The following is a 25200-nucleotide window of genomic DNA, read 5'->3' as shown; positions in this document are numbered from 1 at the left end:
CTTTTTACACCCACTGTAGATCGAAAATTAGGTATTAGAAAAGGTAGAAAAATGATTCGCTTTGTATGATATTTAACCGATGTTTCCTGGTACCATGCGTATTCTTCGATCACAAATGATACCCGGTTTGTGCTTTAAAAAGATGTGGTTTTCTAAGATTAGAAAGGATTAGAATTTTGTTCTTGTTAAATTGTTGAATGTATAATTTCAATGTAGCAGCCTCTTCAAGCATTTATTCCTCTACTAAGCTTGTATATAATCGTGACACGTAAATGGAGCCATGGAAGATCATTTTGAATTTTATTTTGAAACGATAAGTGTTACTCGACTGTGTAAATTTTTGTTGTACGTAACAATTTACTGTGTCACATTGCTATCGATACATAATATAACGCGCAGGATTTTTGTTATTGTTCCCGTAAAACCGTGGCAATCGTATTAACCGCGTAAAATCCATCAGAACTTTTTGCACCGGCCCAGTAACAATCCGCATCGTAAATTCGCCGATTTGTTCCGATAGTTATCGAGTGACGTCGACCGAGTTTCCTGAATTCTTTTTGCATGACTGAAGGATTTTTGGAATAAATGCAAATGTAACGTTTTTTGAAGTGAGTATGCGAGTGCAGTTATCACAATGGATCAACAAAGATTTGTTGAGAAGTGTCGATAATGTCAGAAGAAACGATGTGTGTTGTTGGATGGAAAAGGTAAGAGACAACAAATGATCGTGAATTAATTAGGATAGCGAATGACAGGGATTATTTTATGAAAAGGTCGATTGAGGTAGGTCTAGATTCTAGATAATAGTTCTTATAACGAATTACAGGCTTCTTACTTAAGAAGACGTTGAACGATGTAATGATTGTTTTTAATAATTATTAATAATTATTAAAAACATATAATGTTGCCATATTTTTTAACTTCAATTATTTAAACTATTTAAACGATATGAATACATTTTTCCATTTAAACAATAAACAATTGTGCCTCAAAAATTTGTATACATAAATCTTATTTCTGGAATGTATGACTTGGTACACGTAGCAAATAATTAATTCATTTTTCACTTACTTATTGTTGGTCGTCTATTTCTTTGTTTATTACACTTAACACGTTGACAGGCATATCAGCAATGATCGTTACCATTAAATTGTATAAAAAGACATGTACTTTCTAAATAGTGGCATTTACATTCTGCAAATATTTTTCAGTAATAAAATAATGATGAAAATCATAAAGGTAAAAATTAATACGTAAATGTTTATATTCTTAATAGTGAAACTAAAAAAAATGTATTTTATCAAGATATTGTTTCAACAGTCAACAGTCAGTGCTTGTTCCTACATAGGATATTAATATTCGTAAGTGCCCCGCGGCTATGCTGATGTTAAATCCGTAATTTCAGGAACTAGGTGTCCAATAGAATCACAGCTCCGTTGTATGATTCAGTAATATTTATTTTCATAAATTACAGAAACTAATTTTCAATTGCTTTAAGTATAATAACAGGTCAACGATAACATAAGGTTCCGAGGCTTATATCCTGCATTATGCAAATTAAATAACTTTGTGCGACTAAATGAATTAACATTTGTAATCTTCAACATATGCACATATAGTAATCGATCATCGATCTATAAAACAAACACTTAACATGTATGATCACACGCTGAATACGCGACGCAATAGAAGGTTAGTAACAGAAAAAATTGAGTGATATCATTTGAATCAGAATATCAAGAGCTCTTGATTTTTTTGTGCAGTGGTTGCGAGTACAAAACACAACTACCTTGTTAACAGATTTCGCGCCATTTAAATTTCTCTTTCTAGGAATTATATGGAATTATATCTCTACTGGATATTTTATCATGAACTTTCAATCGGAGATATTGACCTACGCGATTGAAATTGGACAATTTGGAATCGATTCGTGCGTAAACATGTAGGTAATAGCATCTAATAAGGCATATGCGAAAAGCACGTAGTACTATTACGTCAGTGACGATTAAGTAATAATCTGGAAAACATGTTATTTTACGCACCCAGCGTGAAGTGTGTTACATCAAATGTATCGTCGTATTTACTAAATATATTTGTCGAAAGTATATGTAGTGTTTTATGAAATTAATTTCTTAATGAGCGTATATAAACTATAAAATAACAATTATTACTCTTGTGGCAATGTCAATTTATTCTTTCATATACTTTTTAATTTTGCAGCTTTCTTTAGTTATTTATTTAGCAGTGTGATCATTCAATGAAGTGAACATTGTATTAAATTATTTTCTTAGAATTCGTCATCATGAATCGATAAAAGTAGTATGTTTATTAATTAATAATATTAATAATATGTTTACGATTGAATTACAATAATGTTCTGAAAACAACTTTGGAGTAACTACAATTATTGGCAGATAAAGTGACTATGTTTATTAAATGTTTCAACTAATTATTGCAGTAACTTTCGCAGTAATTGTCTGCAGAAGCCTATAAGAATGTGTAATACAAAATGTATTCCAAATATTGATATACTTAATAACTTCTACCTTTGAAGCAATATTTTTTTTTAATAACGTTATGAATCCTCTCAACAGGTATCTTGGTTTCATTTGCCGTTATCATTAATTTTATAATTTTTTGACATCGATGAGGTGACGCCTGTAGATAATTGGCTACAATTCAATATTTGACTGTAAGAAGATTCTATCTATAGATCTGTTGTGTCAATCATAAAGACTGTACTTCCTATCGTGATTTGCATCACATAAACTCAGAGATCGGTGCGATTTCGAGTGAAAAATAATAAGGTTTCGATTTCGTAGTGTCAATGTTAATACACAAACGGGATCATTGTCGTTCGTGTTACCGCTGCCTTCGATATCACGCGATATAAAAATGTGCCTACTCTAACGGGAAGGGTTTTAATTCCTCAAATATGTGCAGGTGTGGTGGATATAAAAAACCATTAATAACTGTAAAATGTTTAATACTCGATTAGCAACTGATAATGAAATTACGAAATGTGAATACGATTAAGAGTTTTTATAGCTTTAATGGTAACCAGTATTTACTACGTAATTTCAAATGAAAACCTTACTACGTACATGTATAATGTCGTTTAACATGTATTTACTTATTTCCGTTGACTTATCGTATTAGTAATTATTATGTTCTAACGTAGAATGTTTACATTTGTCAGAACAAACTGGTGCACACTCAGCAAAAAATACAATAGTAATGTTCCGATGAGTGCGACGTACTCGGGTCGACTTCGGAGCACTCAATGGCAAGGCGGAAAGTTTTTCAGTCCCTCATAAATTTCGTTTTTGCCCGAAGCCGAGCCTCTGCTTAGCTTCTGTTTACTCTGTTTTGATTGGTTCCACAAGGGGACTCCCGCAGTGGTGGGAATAACGCCATTGCTCGTGTCGCTCTCATCGAGGGATCACTGTACCCACAAATCTAACTGCTATAAATGTACAAAATTTATGTAAATATTAATTTACAGCAGATATTACGGTATCATACAACCATAATTAGAGTGTAGTCTGTAATTATCGCTGAACGAACATATCGGATTGGTTAATGAGAAAATCCAGCTCAAGTGATTCGTAGACGCTGTATCGTTTGTGCACTGTCGCATGAGTTATCGTACACTTTCGTAATAATGGCTCGTCGAAATCACTCAGCATTCCTTCCTTTATTTCATTAATTTTTAGTCATCGGTTCCATATTATTATGCAAACATCGCAGACGTTATCAATTTGAAAATATGTACATACGTAGAGGTGGAACGTCGTCGTTCCAATTTCGTGAGATTGTTTGCGCTGTAAAATGAACGACGAAGAGACGAGTTCTACGGGGTATTGTCTATTGCACACGCATTCTCTTCTTTCTCTTGGCACATTTCAATTGTTTCGCGGTTAATATGTACATACACTCGCGAGCAAACTCAGCTTCTGCTAGGGAAAAAGCAGCGTAGAAGAAAAGTCTTGGTAATTTATTCCAGGCAGTGAAATAAATGTTAAATCGAATGTTAATTTGGCATAAATTTCAGAAACTTCCGAATTCAAATGGTAGAAGGCCTTTTCCCTACGCCACTTTTTTCCCTAGTGGAAGCCGAGTTTGCTCGCGAGTGTACATACTTTTTTTAAGGATTGTATCACCTTGGATTGTTTATAATTTTCATTATTAAAAAATCAACTTTTCATATAAAAAAAATATGGTTATATTAGGACAATACTTATAGATTAAAATGATCGAAGAACGAACTCGATACGATGAATAGTTTCCGAAATATAAATTCTGAAATACATCGCTGTTTCACGAAAATAGGCAAAAGTCGTGAACTTAAGCAGCTCGTATTTTTTAAAGAAATTCGGGAACAGAGAAATAATGACTTAAACTCCCCTTTAATTTCATGTGGACTACAACATATTTTATTTTAACAAAGCCTATGATAGCGAGTGCAAAAAGTGATCGATTTGGGGTGGAATGACCCCTCTGTATCATCCCTCGAGCAGACGCGTTATTTGTACGCATGAATTTACGCTGGCAACGTAATTAATTAGCATTCACGCGACGTTAAAACGTTTTCCAAATTTTCACTGCACTGCAGTCTCACTATTGTATTCGTCAACAGATTTTAACGATTATAAGACAACTGTCAAAACGTACGTTCCTTTGAAGTTCCTGCACGCCAATAAATGATGACGTTTAAGAATCAAATCATTGAAATTTCACGAAATTTCCCGCGAGCCACACAAAATTGTCTTCTCTCGTGGAGATAGTGACGCGAATGAAAACATTGTCGCGCCATGTGAAATCAACTCTCGGAAACCATTGCTATAAATAATTACGCGCAGGACTGCATGTGCGTTATTATCGCTTAGCGCGGTTTGCTTGCAGATATCGCATCCATATTTGAAATGCTTAGTCACGCGACCTCGGTGATTCGAAAGGCCTCCCTTCCTAGTTCACACGGCGGATGGATTTTGAGACAAAACTAATCGCGGTTCACTGGAAAGACTTTTATCTCCACCATTGAGAACATAATCCATGTATTCTTGTAAAGTGGAATTCAATTCTTTAAGGGGTCATGCTCAGTCAGGAGGCCGAAAAAAGAGTGTTCTTTAGGAATTTTTTTCTCAAAAACTATGGGACCTTTTTCAAAAAATGTGTTTGCGTTTCAAAGATTGCAGTTTCCAGATTATAAGGTCATTTTGTTATTTAAAAATATTTATTAGTAAATAAATGGTGAGCGATCTCCCGGATGTCTCTTCACAAAAAGTGGTCTGCCGTGATCACTGTAACTTCGTAATGAGTCATCTGAAATGAAAAATTCAGTAAGATTCATGTAATGGAAGAACGAATCTTGTCCTTATGCTATTTTCACCTAAAAAATCACTCGTTTTTGGTCAATTAAAAAAAAAGTATGGAACGAACAAAAGAATCCTTCGTTCAAGGACAAGTTTTTCTGATTTGAAATAAGGCGCAAAAGGCTTCATGTAAATCGACACAGTAGGTTTCAAAAAATATTGATCACCGATTTGAAAAATGTAGTTTCGAGAAAAACGCGTTTAAAGTTTCAAGTCAAGCTTACACTTATATAAAACGTTCATTTTTTAACACCTGTAACTCTGTCATTTTTAATCGGATTACCTTGAAATTTGCACAGAATATTCTCGAGATGTTGTACTTAAAGAAAATGTAGAAAATGAAAAATCGATTTTTTGAAAATTTCTGGCAAATAATGATATGAAAACATTGGAGATGATTTTAAAGAAATTTATGAACTTTACTAAAAATGTAACATAAAGGCCTTATAATGTGTATAAAACAGAACAAAAAAGATTCTGTTTAGAATGTTTGAATAAAAAATAGCGACACGGTAGCCGCACGGCACATGCCTACGTATTTTCCATTTGAGTCTTTCTGCGATGGAATGTTTCAGATCCATACCGTTGGTCTTATAACAAAAAAAAAAATAAAAGAAAACAAAAGGTTTTGTCATATACACATTAAATACTAGAGAAATACCCAAGATTTTGAAAAATATTGATTTTTTAAGAAATGGCGAACATTTGGAAACAATTCTTTTTTTACTGAAAAGTTTCTTATAATTATATATTAAATCTGTTAATAAGAAAAGACTTTTCAATATATTGCAAAAATCATGGGTACTTCTCTAGTATTTAATATGTATATGACAAATCCTTTTGTTTCCTTTTTTGTATTCTAAGACCAACAGTAGCTTTGGACGTGAAACATTCGACGACAGAATGACCCAAATAGACAATTTACAGGTCGTGCGGCTATTGTGACCTTACTTTTTATTAAAAAATTCTAAACAAAATTTGTTTTGATTCTTTATTACATATATAACAAGAGCTTTATGTTACATTTTGAAGAAAGTTCATAAATTTCTTTAATAACACCTCTAAAGTTATCCTATCATTTTGTACCTATCATCGTGACGTGATACCTTAAATGTAATGCATCATTCGAACCGATAAGATGTGTTCAACAGCTTCATAAAATATTGAGATCAGAAATTCAGACTGCCCTGGACAGCTGTTACATTATGCTGTACATGATTCTCGAGAGGAATAAAATAAACGACCCTTGTTATTGTTACTCCGTAATAGAAACGGTTAGAATTCCCGACTGGTGAGATGGCAACTGAACGGCGTCGTTTATCCTTGACAATTTTGAGATGACACAGGTGGTCACAGACGGATGTTACAGCGAGTATGTATAGTAACGAGCGCGACATTGCCACACGCGGTGTTTTTAATAGATAACACTTGGCAGGAGTGAATTTCATGTCGTAAAACGTTATCGTACTCTAGTTTAATTAAAAGAAACATCAAGTGATCGTTCCCTTTTCGCGATACACACGCGAAAAAAATACATTCAGGACAGTTAACGTTTATACAAAAGGACGTAGTGCGCGAAACAAACGGGATAATTGCATAGGTACGCGAGGTAAGTTTGCAAAACTACACCCACCCACGAGCGACGGTGAAAGTACGAATGACTGTTCGCTGGATGCTTATGTAGTTACGTTTCTTTGCACTGTTCTGTTGTGCATGATTACCGCGGAGGAACGCTCTCGCTGTCTGCAGAAACGGCTCGCGTTAATTGTTGTGTCTAATAAACGCGATATTTCCTAGTCGCCGTTCTAATGGCAGTGCAGAAAGTTTTGTCGATGAGGACGGTGCGCTTCGAATCGAGCCGTTCATTTGTCAACGTGATTAACTCTACAAAAATATAAAAATATAAAATGTGAAAATATGAATCGTTAAAACTTTGGGAAACCTCAAAAAGTGGAGTTAGTCACTTTAGCCTGTGAACGGCTCAGTTGTTACTGTGTTGTGATATTGTAAATAAATTGAACGTTACCCGGCTGAAATTATTAGACTGATAAAAAATTAATCGACGTTTAAATATGTAAAGGTTATTGGTTTCTATAATTACAAACTATGATAATTTGTCGTCGATTCTTTTTATAGGACGATGAAGATTACATATTGCAGAATTAAAGTGAATCGTAGTGATTAGCACGTTGATCAATCTGTGCACGCTTTGTTAAATTATAACACTACATATGAGTGGCGATCGGCATCTGTTTTCTATCAACATATTATTTCAAAACGATTATCTAAATAATCCAGTACTCAATTTGATTAGAAATTATTTAAACCACAGAATATAAGTCCAAATTATTTCGTGACATTGCTTTTAATGGAACGATTCTTTGGGATACTTTTTATTTGAGTAAGCGTTTCCGGAAATAATTTCATTTAAAGTTTTATTTAAAATAACCTATACTGAAGTTTGGGTTAGCAATAAATCACTTTCTGTGTGTCCTTTTTATTTCCACGAAAATAATAACTTATCTGCTGCAAACACGTACTACAAATTCATAATATGTGTATTCATATGTAACAGATTCTGTACCAAATGATAATCATTCTGATTTATTTTCTTTGAAGTTTAAAGTCCAAACTAGTGCAAAGATACACGGTATACGCTCGGTTCCGTTAATACATTAATATAAACAAACGATTACATAACATGAATTACACAATTGTATTCAGTAGCTGGATTTGCGCCCTAGATACGTTAATTAGGCGTAAAAAGTATAACGATGTTAATTATCTATACGTATGACATCGTGAAGTATTTCATTATCGGTGATATTACTTTCAAGGAGACGCTGTATTCTGCTATCAATAAGACAAGTTATGAAATTCAGAATCTTTCAGATGTGTTAAAGTCAATTGTGTTTAAGATGCTATATCTTGAACTTTTTATGATATCGGCATGGTTACATCATTCAAGAAAATTCAATTATTCTCTGATTTCTTATGTTTTTATTAAACGACATTTTTATTCAACGCTTTTCAATGAAGATAATAAATATAAAACACGTGTCTGACAATAAATTAAGGAAAAATTCTTTTTACATGTTATTCTTTCTGTTTTGTCGGTTTTATTGTTGTGGGGTACAACGTATCATACGGACGTTTCCGACTTTTAAACGAGCTCGCGCTCGTTTATCAGGAAGGACTCTGAAGTCCAGCTGTAGCAAAACAGTGAAAACGATAAAAACAGTTCTGCAAACGTATCGAAGTAACTGTGCTTTCAAGTGGAAACAATTTTCACTGTATTTTTGAAGCCGGACAAATAGACATCGAAAACACTACCAAAGTGCAACAAAGATATATTTTTCATAAAAGCTCAAAATTAATTTCGTTCGGAAAATGTTTTCTGACAAAGCAATACTTACGTATCCGCGTTCCCTGCAAAACAACATGTCATTGTTTTTCTTTTGCAACGAGAAACAATCAAGGAATGTGAAAATAAGCTTGGTTTTTGTTATTGTCGGACACATAAATTTATTACAGTAGAACTTCATTCATTGGAACGAAATTTTAGTTAATGCCCGATTTACTGAACTCCTGCTCCTATTATCTGAACTACAGCCAAGCGTCACTCCAGTTACACGAGCATGATGTTTTATTATGAAAATACTGTCTTATTCTGTTCATTAAATACCCGAATCAAATGTAACTGATTTCTAATATCTAACAAATTTAAAGGAACTCACTGTGAATCAGTTAATTTTCTTTTGTAATAAATACAAAGTACGTTTGTCTTTGTTAGAAAATAAATAAGGAATTTATTCACTAAAGCATTACAAAAATACTGTTCTGGGAAATTCATTGCATCCATATTTCCGAACATGTACTCCGGTTATTCGAACGAAAAATCACAGGTAGTGGGGAAAATCAATTGCTATATTAGGTCGTTAATTAACAATAAGTTCTGCGGACCGTTTGTAAGTGGTGTTAAAGTAATACAGAGTTTATATTTCACCCCGATTTTCTTTTGTTTCTAAAAAATTCTCCTTTCTACTATAATAAAATATGTGCACAAAATCAATGAGAATATTGTTTTGCATTTAATTTGAAAAAAGCGGCGGCAGAAACAAAACGACTGATAGACGAAGCTTATGATAATGGAGTTGTATCTGCAAACCGATGTGAAAGATGGTTTTGAACGATTCAATAACGATGATTTCGACTTGAGAGATAAAGAACACATAAGACGATCAGTGCAAATGAAAACTGATTTGGAAATGTTATTGGAAACAAACCCGGCCCAATCGATTAGTGAACTTGCAAGGCAGCTTGGAGTTGTAAAATTAAAATTTAAAAAAGTGTACCAGTATTATTTAAATAAATATCTGAAAGTAAAAAAATACTCAGAACTTAGTTGACAACGTAATATGAACAATCCAAATTATATGAATTGCTTCGTCCCCCGACCGATTCAGATAAATGAAATTCGATGGATTAACAGCCGAATGCTAACTTTGTAATCGATAAGGGTCATTGCATGGAAAATCGATAGGGTTTGAACATGACCAGCACCAAATTTCTTTAATTTTTGTAGAAAATTAGATGCATATGAGAAAAGCATTTTGCAAATTAATTCCTTTTAAAAACGAATTTAGTGCAAGAATTAGTTCGATCGTCAAACATGCCTCCATGAAAATGCTTATATTCTCGAAACCCATCGCGATCGCACTTTGAAAATTGTATAGTTTACTACTGTAATTATGGCAATTAACATAATGTAAAAATAAAAAATTTCGAAGATGCAGGTTTTAAGATATCAGGATAAATGATGCTTTCCTTGTCCTTGAAATTTTGTCCTCCAGAAAAGGGATGCTGTATTTTTCTCTAAAATTGTATACGTTTGACTAACGCAAAAAGAACCATTTTTATGATTTTTCGAATATACCTCTGTTAGGCGAAAATGAACCATTTTTATGATTTCCAAACAACTGTAATTCACGCAAAACATACCACGGGACATTAAAGATTCATCAAAATCCATTTCTCATTGGTATCTAATTTTCTACGAAAAAAAAAGAAAGAAACTGGTGGATGGTCGTGTTCGAGAACTCCCAATTTCGATCGATTTTCCATGAAATGACCCATAAACGAATTGTCCAAGGGTAATTCGCAAACGCGAGAGTCGTTCTTCGGACAAATCAGCCAACTCGCGACGCGTAGTGTGGCTCGTTACGCCGACGCTCTGGCACCGTCGCCGGCCGTCCAATACCGATGTGAAAAGTGACGCTAGTCACCAACCTCTTGAGGCGAGTGGTGACGCCCCGCGCCGGGTCAGCCTCTCGGCTCCGCGCCACCGGCCTAAGTGGTAGTTATGTTTACGCTGCGCTCGCGATTGAATGCCTATCGTACGTGTTCCGTGTTGCCGCGAGGATCGCGCGAGTCTAGATAAGCGCAGTGTATTACGTTCCGACGAAAATTCTCGAGTGGCCCAATTATTTTCTTCGTGGGCGGTTGACACCGGAGAAACAGTCGGTCTACGATCCCCGATACTCCGATCCGATACTCGAACATCGTGACCACCGTAGAATTTTGCTTCCAGCGCAACGACGAAAGGTTAAGCCGTTAATACGTTGGGATGGAACTGTCGGTGAACGACATTTAATATTGGATATCGAATGAAGTACAGATAGTGTTACCGTCGACCGAGATACCTGACCGTGGTAATATACGAAGTTTTATTTCATGTTTCACAAGTGTGACACGGCGAATCGAACGGCGGCCGGTCGGAAGTTCAACGGTTGTTGTTTTTGTTCGAACGAAATCACTCGGTTGTGCGCGCGAACCGAGGAAACGCGTGTGTTTGATATTCGCGGTCGCGCGAGTACAATTAACATACGCCGTTGCGGCGGCAGGTAGATCCAGTGTGCTCGGGGAAGATTATTGTGAAAGAGAGAAAGGAACATCTGGCGAAGTAAAGGTGCTAAAGAGTCGGCTACCACAAGAAAATACGTTGGCTCGAACATGCACTCCTACACGCATTACAGCATTTACTATACAGCGAAAATCCTCGAGAAATATTCCCTGAGTCGGATGGTAAAACGTAACGATCGGGAACGTCGATCTTCGAGCAGCTCTTTTGGAGATTAAATGACGACTATGGGAGTTATAGTATACATATCGAGTAGGTAATTTTCATCTGAAGAAAACTTGTACAAGTGTATCCGCGTGAGATCGATCGTATTTTACCGTTGGATTTTATTCGTAACTTTTCCTGGCTAAAAGAAATTATCAGTGGGAAATTCAGTCGGTCAGCCATGTCCACGTTTCAATGGTAGCGTGTTTATTGACACTGATTCTGTGATCCAGAAAAATATTGTAGGATCGGGAACTCCATACCCAACAAAGGAGCAAATAACATCTTGGGATAATAGGAGGGTTCCGTGGAGTAGTGGATAGAGTCTCGGCTTTCGGCGCCGGGGTTCGTGAGTTCGAATCCCGCTTGGGCCCTCTCATTTTTCCAATGATCCTACAATATGAATGAAAAAACTGGGTTTGTTAACTTCGTTGTGTGCAAAAGGCACAATATATGTCGATCACGGAATTCGTCTATGCAGTTACGTGCGCGGTTTACAATGTACGGAGCACGTCACGTGTTTGATATGCCATCGACCTACATGGCTACATGTACGCTGGATTGACTCTACAACCAGCATTAAATCTACCGAACCCGAACAGTGTTCGTTTTAAACGTCCCGGGGCATATGTAGTTAGTCATGCGTTCCTCGAATTAGAATAAACGTTACACAATCGGATTGCCACCGATTCGTATATATCGTGTCGAAAAGTGAATTTATATGTCACCCGATCTTTATCGGCGAAACCGTGAATGCTGAGTCACGATCGTTCAACGATTCATTATGTACAATTTTTATTGCCGCTCGACATTTTATTAATCAGTACCGCGGCACGTTATTACACGGACACATTTACGCGTATCGAAGAAGGAATGAACGGAAAAAGTCGCGAAATTGTATATGTACTTTGCAACGATAGGTACTTTAGAGTGTCTCGAGCGAATAGTTTGAGTGATCGCGGCGGAAAGATACTTAATCGCAGTTACGATTGCTCCGCGAATCCTATCATTTGGTCGTTACCGATTTTAGATTGCCATTTTAGATTACCTCTTGACTTAGAATTTAAATAATTCTTTATCAGCTACGGTAAATGAACACGCCGTTATTTCTATGAAATTGTATTGTAAAATTTCGATGATTGTGAAACTGAGGCATAACGTCAGTTAAAATAAAAAAGGCTGCAGTAATTCGCTGCATTTCCCTTCTTAAAATTAGTTGATAAGAGATGGCGAAACTCGACTCCGGTCACGTATAATTCTGTGATAGCTGAACAAGCCGCACGATTCTAAGAAATCTTGTATCAGTGCACCGGTGCATCTTAATCTACTGCGAATGCACCGTTTCTCTGTTGCTTTCGGTCCGCGTATAATGCGTGAATTTTTTTAAACTAATATTTTGTCGTTAAGACTGTTAATAGCTTTTATTTCATTTCATTTATACTTGTTCCTAACTTACACTTATTCCTAAATTGGAAAGATTGAACGGTCATATTATTAACTAATAGGTTCTTTATGCTTTAGATAAGTATATAAAAATCAGTAAATGTCTAAGGCAAGTTTAGTGAATAGAGTAAAGACTATTGCATTAACGGGAAACATTGTACGTGCTAATGGATTTAGTAAATGGTATTTCTACGCATAATAATATGTTTCTTGAGTGTTTACGTAACTTGTCACAATTTACTGGTCTTATCTTGAATAATCGACGGATTCTAAATGTGAGCGTAATTAGGAAGCATGGTTAATCAACAGAACGTCGATCTATGCGACCAATGGACCTTGAGCCTCCTTACGTTTCACCGTATTCCGCTATTTAATCTTGATCGATAATGAAATAAGTGTATGGTTTATTTTAAAACCAAATTGTTTCAGTCAAGCATCATTAATAAGTTGTAAACTTATACAGTAAACGTATAGGATATAAATTGTAAACTTAGTACAAAACACGTAAACATGATATAGAACACTAAAAGTCTTGTATAGAAATATAAATATCTCTAACAAAGTAATCAAATTTTATGAAATATTGAAATAAATCATTCTACATTCCGTTTATGCAAATAGAAAAAGATTACATAACGCGTCGATGACCGAACCAAATCACTATGCAGTTCCATTCTCATCAAACCAAAAGTAATATAACAGTACATATGTATAATAATACAAGAGTAAAAGAGAATGTATGTATTGGAGTATTTATTACTGAAATAAAAATACTTTTATATCAGTGCATGACACGGTTAGTAAATTCTACTATTTAGTAGTAGTATGATTTTTAATAAAACTTTAGTTTCCAATACTTATAGAAATAAAACAGTGTATTTTTATTACACTATTTGTAGTGTTCAGGGGAGTATCCACGATTTTCGTGCGGAGCGGTCGTAGTTCTGGAAAATAAACCGGAGACCTTTCCGATATTTTTCCGCTAAATGAAGTGTTTTTTAGTATTAATTTATCATATAATTTATTATATCTTATTTTGAGCCCATATTTTTCCCTTGCGGGTAGGGGGAGGGGGCGACCTCTGCGCCCCCTTTGAATCCACTACTGGTAGTGTTTGTTATTCCACCAATAACATTCAAGCGTGAAAAGTTAATAATATCAATTGCTACGTTTGCAACGAAATCGAAATAAAAACTTACAAAACAGAGATATTTCTTCCTGTTTATAATGTGCTGTTAAATCCAAAATTTTACTTACATACATTCCCATGTCAGTCTGAAATATTTAATACCATAAAATAGTTCTCACAATCAATGTATAAAAACTAGTTGATCAGCTCAATTAAACGTATAATAAGAAAAAATGCATATGTAAACATAGTCGTTCACGAATATCGTTTCTATTCAAACAAACAGTAACTTTGTGTAACAACATATTTATTTATTAACATATGAAGTAATAATAACTATTTTATAACCATAATATTTGGACAGATAAGAAAAAATCGAATTATACATCTCACAAAAGTGTTGGTACAGTCTCATTATTTGAGACCACAGGTTATATTAATATTTTATCGGACCTTCTTTTGCCTCTAAAAGAGCTCTTAGTCTTTTTGGCATAGAAGGCACTAATTTATACGGTGTTTGGTGGGAATATTTTGCCACTCTTCTTCTAAAGCACTTTAAGTCTTTATTTGTTTATGATGCTGTATTTTTTTGTACTTATTTCCAAATAATCCCAAACATGCTCTATCGGATTTAGATCGGAGGATTAAAATCCAGTAGAGGTGGAGAGAAAAATTGTCTAGGTATGTATTTTCTTTCGGAATCCCGATCTTGTTGAAAGATCCAATTGTTTCTCAACTGTAGTTTTTCCAGCTCGTTCTTCGACTGACTCTTAAGAATATCTGAATATATCCAGCAATCCATAATAGCATTTATAAACCCTAAACTTCCTACTCCAGATACAGTAAATCCTCGATGAGTATTCGAAGGCTCCTCGGCACTGAACATTAAATATTTCATAAACTAATGGTCATATGCGGCTGAAAAAAATGTCATTGGCTTCAGAATTCCAAGGTCTATCACTGTGCAAATCCTAATTAAAAAGTCAGTGTTACACCGGGAACCTCTCTTTGTCAGTGCCGAGGAGCCTTCGAACACTCATCGAGGATTTACTGTACTGTAATTGATCCCGAAACTATGACGTATCTGCTCTATGTTTTACGGTTGGGATCATATTTTTAATTCCAATCCTATATCGCTTTTTCTCCACACTTTACTGTTCCTATCTGACTCAAGAATATTAAATTTGCATTCATCAGTAACTGCAGCTGTTTTCTAAAGTCGTAAATTCTTTCCATTATGTTCTTTCGCAATTTCAATCCTCTTGGTACGATTGATATCGCTAAACAGAGGTTTCTTTCGAGGTCCAGGACTATTGTACCAGGATTTCCTTTAAATCCCTCGAATATTTTCAGAATTTAATATTTTTTCTATATTTTCTTTCCACTTGGGAGGCTATGTTTGAAGAACTTTTTTTAATTGTACACTTGTTGTCGGCTTACTTACAGCACAAATCTCAGATCCCTATTATTTAATATTTTAGAGCGGCCATTACGTGACTGGTTGCCATTGCGAACCATTGTTTAAAATTTTTTTATTATGTAGGTACTGAATAGTAGAATGTTTCTTTCCTACAATTTTTCCAATTTCACGTAAACATTTTTTTCTCTTTATGCAATCCAATGATTAATTCATGAATGTTTATGCTTGTTTTATTTCTGTACCTATGCATTCGTTTTTCTTGAGAGCTTCTTACGAGGGAATGCACAGAAGTGTCCTCCTCCGATTTTGATGAAGCTTCGTATGTCTGTTAAGCAGTCAAAAATAAGGGAGACGTATTTCTTTTATCGACTGAGACGCGACTTTCAGGGGTGAAACCACCCCTCGAAGTTTCGATCTGAAATTTTTTTGTTATAAACAAATTATATTTTCGATAATTTGTTAGCACCATATTATTCTACATAAAAAACCGCAAACCTCGTTCATTAGCTGTTTTCATGTATCTCCTCTGGTTTTCGAGATAGTACTATTGGGTCAAAACTTCGAGGGGTGGTTTCACCCCTTAAACTCGTGTCTCAGTAGATAAAAAAAATACGTATCCCTTATTTTTGACTGCTTAACAGACATACGAAGTTTCATCAAATTCCTTTGTTAGACGTTTTCCGACTGAATACCAAATTATAACGATGTAGACAAAAGGCTATAAAGAAAATTCCCGTCGTAGGTTAGACCATTTCTATGATATAACAACGATTTAGTAAGGTCTACTTTAGTGTACGATCATTTTTGTGAAATGCATAATTAGGTTTTTTCTTATCTGTTCAAGTATTTCTGCAAAATAATACATTTTGTTACAATATAAGTATTATTACCCCATATGTTAATAAATATACATGTTGTTACACGAAGTCATTTTCTATTTCATTTCTATAAACATAACCGTGAGAGATAGCGTAGTTAGATATCAATTTTCTTCTTGATAAATTTTTTATTTCATGCCAAATCTAATTAATTTGTGAACTAATCACTGTACAGTAATTGATAAAATAGAGAAAAAAAAACCTGCGATTCAAAGCTTAGACCACATGGCTTACCGAAACTTTTGTTGCTGTCTTTGTCCTTTGAATCTGTACCTACAGGATTTCCCATTAAGCATGATCGTAATAGTTAACGAGAATTTGAATTTGCATCATTGATACTGTTTTCATGATCACTCAATAAAAATTCCGTCGTTCATTGTAAATTATTAATATTTAATACTGATGTCATAGCAATAATCGAACGATTAAATGAAATTTACAGGTATATACACAATGCGAATGTTGGATAATGGTAGCAATAATGCGTCTGGTCCAACGGGAGCAACGGCCTTGTCGGGAGTTCAGACAGCTGGTGGTACGACCTCTTCGGCAACAGGCGTTACCACACTTCCGGGTGTAACAGACGAAAGGATGGATGCATCCAGCGATAGTGCTGTCAGTAGCATGGGCAGTGAACGAGTACCATCCCTTTCGGATGGTGAATGGATGGAAACTGGATCTAACTCTAGCCACACACAGGCTGATTCTCATTACTCTATGGACTATGCTAGGTGATTGTCATAACCTTAGAATCACTTTGGTGTAATGATAGCAGTTATCACATAAGCTTTGTTAATAATTTTTCGTCATCTAATATAATTTAGCGGTCACCTTAGAATCAATTTATTATTAACCCTTTGCGGCTCAGTGTCACCATGCGGGAACCATTATAGTCTAACTGAAAATAGGTTGAGCATGGCAATGATGTTATATCCGTTAAAAAATGTTTACTACAAAGAATTACGGAATTGGAAAACTAACCATCGAGCCTTACCATTTGCATCTGAAGTTGTTTAAGTTTTAAAGAAAAATCGAGAAACTAGGTACAACAAGGGAAACGAGCTTCTTTAGTGCTATCAGTGAAACATACTTGATACGCACACTGCTCTAAAGTAGTGAACAGATAAAATCGAAAGTTATTCAAATGATAGTAACCTTCTGAATGATATATATATATATCATTCAGAGTTCTGCAATATTGTAAACGAAATTCCTTTTCTTTATAATGATAAGAGTATGCTGGAATACTTTGAAAAAATTGTAATACCTTTTAGCAAATATCGAATGTCGTACGACTGCAGCTACTCCGTTTCCGGAAGAAATGGCGGTTCCCCGAGATGTCAGACAGAACGTACTATGCCTCCAGTTGCCCAGAAAAAGCATCAGATGTTTGCAAAGCGATATTTTCAAGAACAAGGTACAGGTCAGTGTAGACTGAATGTAAAATGAGCGAACGTTTTTTTTTTAACGAAGAAACTGTGATTTATAGTAATTTTATTCGATACATTCTAGGTTCGCCACTCGGAGCTACAGCACATCCGACTACACCGATGAAATACGAATACGATACGCATACAGTTGGTGCCGGAGCTCCAGGAAACGCTTATTCGGGACCAATCGAGGGTGCAGCAGGACCACAACCTGAAATGAAATACAGTTGCAGCGTAGATTTCACTCGGCATCAATCAGGTAAAAAAATACTGATTTTTATTTTATATTTATATTATTTCAATTAAACTTTACGTCTGGAAATGTATTTAAATAACAGGTGTTATTATGGTTTCAGGACGTTCTGCTATAGAACACGTTCATCATAATCATACGTATCACTTACCCGCCGAAAGTTCTGGGTCCCTTCAACGTCCAGTTTCACGCGATAAGAAAGGTATATTTTACAACTTGCAATTATATGAATATACTAGATATTTTAATGTCGTACTACTTATTTTCTAAAATATCTGTGACTTTATATCAGAAATACATGTTTCCATGTTTTTATTTAGTACGTAAAAGTGAAGGTGAAGAACATTTGACCAGGGACGAGAAAAGAGCCAGGGCGTTGAACGTGCCCATTCCGGTACACGATATTATTAATCTTCCTATGGACGAATTTAACGAACGTCTTAGTAAATACGATCTCAGTGAAGCTCAATTGTCTTTAATACGTGACATAAGAAGACGGGGCAAGAATAAAGTTGCCGCTCAAAATTGCCGCAAACGCAAACTAGACCAAATTATTAGCCTTGCCGATGAAGTAAAGGAAATGAGAGACCGTAAGATAAGACTTATTCGTGAACACGAATTCATGCTTCTTGAGAGGCAACGCGTGAAGGACAAATTTAGTCAACTTTACCGTCATGTGTTCCAAGTAAGTATACATTATTAACTATTACTTACTAAATTAACTTATCTATAATATTAGAATTAATTACATTAAGCCAAGAGATTGTATATTCATTTTAATTCTCGATTGGTGTATGTTTTTGGTAATACAAAAGTTCGCATGAAGTTAATCGAGTACTATTACCCTTTTAATAACAGTAATGTGATAAAACTACAAAACTTTACCAATTGAGTAGACATAAGGAAAAATACACATATTCTATAGAATAAGTATACCTATACAAATCCAGAAATTATGGATAAGTAAGAATACTGTTACATCTTTTATAAAATACTTGTAGAATTTATATTCTAGTGTTACATATTTTTAGTAATTGTTTTAAGTTGTTTACCTTAAGTGAATTGCGTGAATAAGTATATGCATATTCAGAAAAGTAAAATTTGTTTTTATTTGCATATGTTTTTATTGCATATTGTTTATATGCATAATCAGAAAAGTAAAACTATTACTTATCTACTTTTTTTTTCAAAAATATCTTTCATTTTGACAACTTTATTGTAGAGTGTGTTTTATATTAATTGTCATTAACGTTATTTTAAATATCAGTATACTTATGTATGCATATTTATGAATTTTTTAGTTATTTACTTTCCACATCAAATAAACTTATTCCTTGATTTACATGAACTATTCGTTACGTATGATTTTTGAAGTGGTTAGAAATCACGTAATTTTTGTTTACTTCTACAAAAACATAAAAAAAGCCCGTGTGCGCTGTAAAAATATTTCTATTAAATTAATTGCAGTAGTATTTACACGAAAAAGACAGTAATGAAAGTTCGGTGATAGAAATTTTAATTTTATTCATTGTCGCTGTTCAGACTAATACATTCCAAAACAGTCAATCAAAAACATCAATCACAAAGATATTTTCATTGATTCGAAATTAATATCGTCATTACTCGAAATATTTCGTACTCCTATTTCAGTTTCATTATTAACTCTTTTTGTCGAAACTATTTTTTATTAAGTTCTCGTAAATTTCTTGATATTTGCTGCAACAGGTTTTTAAATCCTGTTGAAATTTCAATTGATAAATATTTTGTGTGATCAAATTTGGATATATTTAGTCTCATCTTTAAAGTGAAGGTTGTATAATGAGTATCTCTTTTTTTAATTTCTCAAACTATTTTTCACTACCGGAAAAAATTAAGCTTTTGTTGATCAGATGATGATTTTTAAAACGATTATAAATATTTACAGCTTTTTGTGTTAGTATACAGCTACTGATGAGATTATATATTTTTCTGTACTATCTCCAATCCAGACCATCAGTGTTTTCTTCATATTAGTTTCTATTACAGAATTTCTAGTATACAGGGTGGGGCAATAACTATGTCCACTTCGAATATTGCCGTTATTTGTAATAATATGAAAAAATGTTATGTACAAAACTTACACGGTATAGCGGGGGGCATATTGTGACACAAACATTTTCTGCGTGGGTGAAGGCATAGAGGAGATTTCAAGGTCATCTCTATTTTTTTTAATGGAATACTATGTTTTTTTATCGCGCTGTGATAGCCGGTGTTGAGATGACTTCAGCAAGCTATAATTGAAGGTCATGCAAAGTCAAATGTGGTAGTAAAATAAACTTTCTTACATTACAGGAGATGCTCGAAGTGGTGACCGTTTGCGTCAATGCAAAGTTGCAATCTTCGTATCGCTGCATCACGTGCATGTCTTATCATTTCTGAAATTATTCTAGCACATGCTGCAATTATCCACTGTTTCATATTTTCGGGTGTAGTGGGTACTTCTTGATAAACAGCATATTTCAATGTTCCCCAGCGAAAAAAATCTAATGGGGTTAAATCTAGAGAACGGGGTGGCATAGAAACTAATCCTCCACATCCTATCCATTTATTTGGGTTCGGTGCATCTCTTACTCTTCGAGCATAATGTGCTGGACACCCGTCGTGCTGTAACCACATCATTTGGCGAACGTTTAGTGGTACATTTTCTAATAAAGCCCCCTATGAAATAATACAGCATGTGCTAGAATAAGTTCAGAAACGATAAGACATGCACGTGATACAGCGATACGAAGATTGCAACTTTGCATTGACGCAAACGGTCACCACTTCGAGCATCTCCTGTAATGTGAGAAAGTTTATTTTACTACCACATTTGACTTTGCATGACCATTCAATTATAGCTCGCTGAAGTCATCTCAACACCGGCTATCACATCGTGATAAAAGAACATAGCATTCCGTTAAAAAAAAGAGAGATGACCTTGAAATCTCCTCTATGCCTTCACCCACGCAGAAAATGTTTGTGTCACAATATGCCCCCCTCTATATCGTGTAAGTTTTGTATATAACATTCTTTCATATTACTACAAATAACGGCAATATTCAAAGTGGACATAGTTATTGCCTCACCCTGTATAAAGAATATTTCAAATTTATTAAGGATGCAGAAGATGCACTTCTTTTTATACTTTCCTTCATATTTTTTATTGTTTGAACAGTGGATTCATTTATTCCATATGATTTAACAATCAATGGGTGTCCTTCCCCATTTTCAAGCTGATTTAAAATTTTAATTGTCATGTCCAAGAGAATAGATTTTGTCTTTGTCAGTTTTCTTGAACAATTACTAGACATTTCTGAGTTACAAGAATTAATATACTTATCAGTAATTTGATATAAAGTTTCCTACTTACTATCTGTTTGGGAATTAATCCATTTTTAAGAAAATATCATTACTATTGTTCACAAGTGAAACGTATACTTAATATATGTACATATGTATTCACAAGGCTGTGTTTTTCTTGCTTGTTCCTATTTAACACTAAAATTATTAAACGTGCCAAAATAATTTCTTACATATTGTTATTCATATGGAATGATGAATTTTCTGAGATTTGCTGTAACTGTTATTAGAATGTATAAATGATCAAATATAATAGGACCCAAGTTTTGTTTTCAAAGAGTGTAACATTTAAATTTGTTATTACTATACAAAAAGACACATATTTTAAGTTTATAAAATAAGATGGCGTAAATGGAATGATTATTTATCACGTATAAAAAATATTACGAAAATGAAGGGATGAATGTATATTATGAATATAAGATAAGAGATTACTTTAATCACTAAATTGTGAATCCACTTTGAACTCTTTAATAAGAAGTAAATCAGTGAAATTTTTTAATTTTATATGATAGATGTATACCTACATGTAAGACCAGAGAGTATTCACAATACTGGTATTTACATTTTCTGATATTGTACATGTATATTTCATTTTCAATCTGTTTCAATGAAGGTAAACACATTTATTTGCGAACTAAAATATAAAATATTGCTAGAAAATTCTTTTATTCATAGTATTGTCATTTTACTGTTACCTTAAAATAAACATTGACACTAGAGACATAACAAAGGCAACAATTACTTTCTAATACAGCCTGTAAACCGTATTTTTAGAAAGGTATTACCATCACTGAACGAGGATTAAAACAATATTTTTTCTTATAGATACATTAAATAATAATATGTTATAAATGAACGTATTGTTTAACTTTCAGTCTTTGCGTGACCCTGATGGAAATCAGTATCATCCATACGAATATAGTCTTCAATTGTCTGCAGATGGAAATGTATTGTTAGTGCCAAGAAATCAGACAAATCCTCATCATCCGCGTTCTACAACTATGGAGCCGAAGACAAAGCCTAACCCAGAACATAAGGAATGAAATTGTCATGAAATCACATTTAAAATATTATTTTCCTCCTATGATGAACGCACTTAAAGTGTTATAGATGAAGACAGACGCGGTGCTGAGAATGAAAAGTACTAAGGGTTATTAAATACAATAATATAAAAACAGTTCATCCTGAAGAAAGTTCAGTGCTTAACGTTCGATACATCCTATATCATATTTAACAACGAAATTTTAAAAATTATTTTAAAAACTCACATTGAGTTATGTCTTTTTTTGGGACTGGAAAATAATCACCAAACATAGAAACAGTGATTGTACATATAGTAACATAAAATAGTTAATCTATAGAAAAAAAGTAAACCCTGCTCTAAAATTTTGTGTTACGTTTACATGCTTTTATTTATTACGTCAATGAATGATTTAATCATATAATGTTTCTTAAGAGAAAAAGAATAGTATATTAATAGTATATGTTCTAAAAGTTACTTTTTTTTATTATAGTCCACCAAAATATTATTGTAATAATCCAGATAAAATAATTCTTCTTTCTTTCTTTCAGTATACATGAATTATGCTTGTTAATTTTACAGAGTTCATATATGTGCGTGTATGTTTTTTATGTGCAGTGATTGTATTATATATATAAATTTATAAAAATGGTTCCCTGTTTAGAAAAGAAACATAACACATTTCGATGCAGTTGATTCATCTATGAATATACTACAATTTAACTAAGATATAGCTGAAATACATGTCAAGTCTAAACTATCGTATCGAAATGTGGTTGTAATAATTTTAATCTACTAAATAAATTTATTTCCAAAATTACCAAGTATCATGTGTATATGCATTTGGTAAAATTGACTGGTACACTGTAATAAGTAAGTCATAGATAACTCAATGCAAGTAAGGTGAAACATAAAATTAAACTACACCAGTCAGATGAACACTTTTTTGTTAATACTTTCACATATATGTGGTTTTAGGATTTTCATAATTTTAATCGCACAAGTGTAAGAAATGTGTAATGCAACATTAAATTTGCATTTAAAATGAACATAAAATGAAAGAAACAATTAAAATGACAAATGGAAAATATCTGAGTCATTGGATCCATAGACATAGAAATTTCTATGTCTATGATTGGATGTAACATGTTGTTTCAAGTATTTCATATTCTGTATAGGAAACTTCTCTCAAAAATGTGACAAAGCAGTCCACTTAAGCAAAACATTAACGAGAAATTGTAATGTACAATAATAAAAACATGTAGTAAGTAATGTAAGTATGTGCATACATATACTGCAATGTGTTTTACTGCTACAATATTCATAATAGTATTGATCAAAATATGAACAAACATAATAAATACACATATTTTTATAAAATAAGAGATGAGTGAAGTTCAGGTATTCCACATTTGCCTTTTTATGTATATATTAATGTAGTTAATATAATTTTTTATAAATATTATATATATATATAAATATAAATATTATATATATATAAGTATATAAATAGAACGTATGTATTTATGTATATGCATGTATATATATATAAATACATATACACAGAGTAAAAATGAGATATATGTTATAATGTTAAAAACAAACGAAACGGAAAAGCTGTTTATGCCGACAATTTATAGTAGTCAACTCTTTATTAATATTTACATACACAATTGTATTTATACTATTGGGTGTAGGCTGTCTTTACATACTGTACTTAGCGAGTGGAGATCACATTGTTAAAGACTATGATAAAAAGAATAATGTATAATAACTCTGTTCGTATATTGTACAAACGAACCACATTTATACGAATCTTTAATTCCATCTGATCACATTTTAAGATCTCCCATGTCATTAAATTTCTATATTGTATAAATAAAGCTGAATAAACCTTTGGGAAAAGTACTGTATGTACTTTGATATCACATGTACATTACTTACTTATGCATCCTTGCACCATTTCAGGAGAAATAAGACACTTAAAAAATTCTAACTGTTTTATCACAGCAGCATTTCATTATATATTACATTTTATATTTACACAAATAACACTATAAACATATTGTACTGTTCTCATACTATAAAAGAATTTTCAATTTCTAATTCCGATCATAAAATTTAATCACTGTAATACTTATACGCAAAAATAAAACAAATTTTTCACTCATTTTTTATTTTTTGTATAAGATAGTTTCAAAATGGATGTTCTAAATAATTGAATATAAATGTTAAATGCAATAGTTAAAAAAATGTGTGGAGAAAAATATTAAATTAATTAGAAAGAACAAGTGAAGTATTTTTTACTTATATTTGTGTTCATAAATATTACGAGTTTTAAATAATAAAAGAGATAAGTAAGCCGAAAGCATGTCGACACGCGTGCGTTTGAATCCCACCTTTAGCGCTTCACTAATCACAGTTGAATTGTGCGCTAAAATGACGAACGATCGTGCAAGATGTAAGTAAACACAGTATGTAAATCATTTTTAGCATTCAACGTATATAAATTGTCTAAATGAATTTCACATACAACATTGAACATCAACATTAAAGAATTCAACAAAAATGACACAGATATTTCTTAAAAAATTAGAATTCTTGTTTCACGAGTTTTACAAGTGCATTTGAAGTAAAGATGGCGTTAATGAGGATCTTAATGCGCCATTATTGCGCAGATGCATTGATGCAAGTTGCACCAAAATATTTTTAGGTTGTTATAGAACGAATAAGTAAACAAAAC

The 25200-nt window shown here is 33.4% G+C and overlaps 1 protein-coding gene across 1 annotated transcript in view; it reads left to right on the top strand.

Moving 5' to 3' along the window:
* LOC107193405 (nuclear factor erythroid 2-related factor 1) overlaps positions 1-22637 on the top strand; it is a 203242-nt gene extending 180605 nt beyond the window's left edge. Inside the window, exons 8-13 of the mRNA XM_015582846.1 lie at positions 16812-17100; positions 17644-17792; positions 17882-18058; positions 18156-18254; positions 18373-18737; positions 22312-22637. Coding sequence (XP_015438332.1) covers positions 16812-17100; positions 17644-17792; positions 17882-18058; positions 18156-18254; positions 18373-18737; positions 22312-22479 — 1247 coding nt within the window. The 3' untranslated portion in view covers positions 22480-22637. The remainder of the gene's footprint in view (positions 1-16811; positions 17101-17643; positions 17793-17881; positions 18059-18155; positions 18255-18372; positions 18738-22311) is intronic.
* The last annotated feature ends 2563 nt before the right edge of the window (positions 22638-25200 follow it).

This window comes from Dufourea novaeangliae, unplaced genomic scaffold, assembly GCF_001272555.1.
Source record: "Dufourea novaeangliae isolate 0120121106 unplaced genomic scaffold, ASM127255v1 scaffold22, whole genome shotgun sequence".
Taxonomy (NCBI): Eukaryota; Metazoa; Arthropoda; class Insecta; order Hymenoptera; family Halictidae; genus Dufourea; species Dufourea novaeangliae.
The sequence above is the reverse complement of the archived record's forward strand: the minus strand, read 5'-3'. Positions and strand labels throughout refer to the sequence as shown.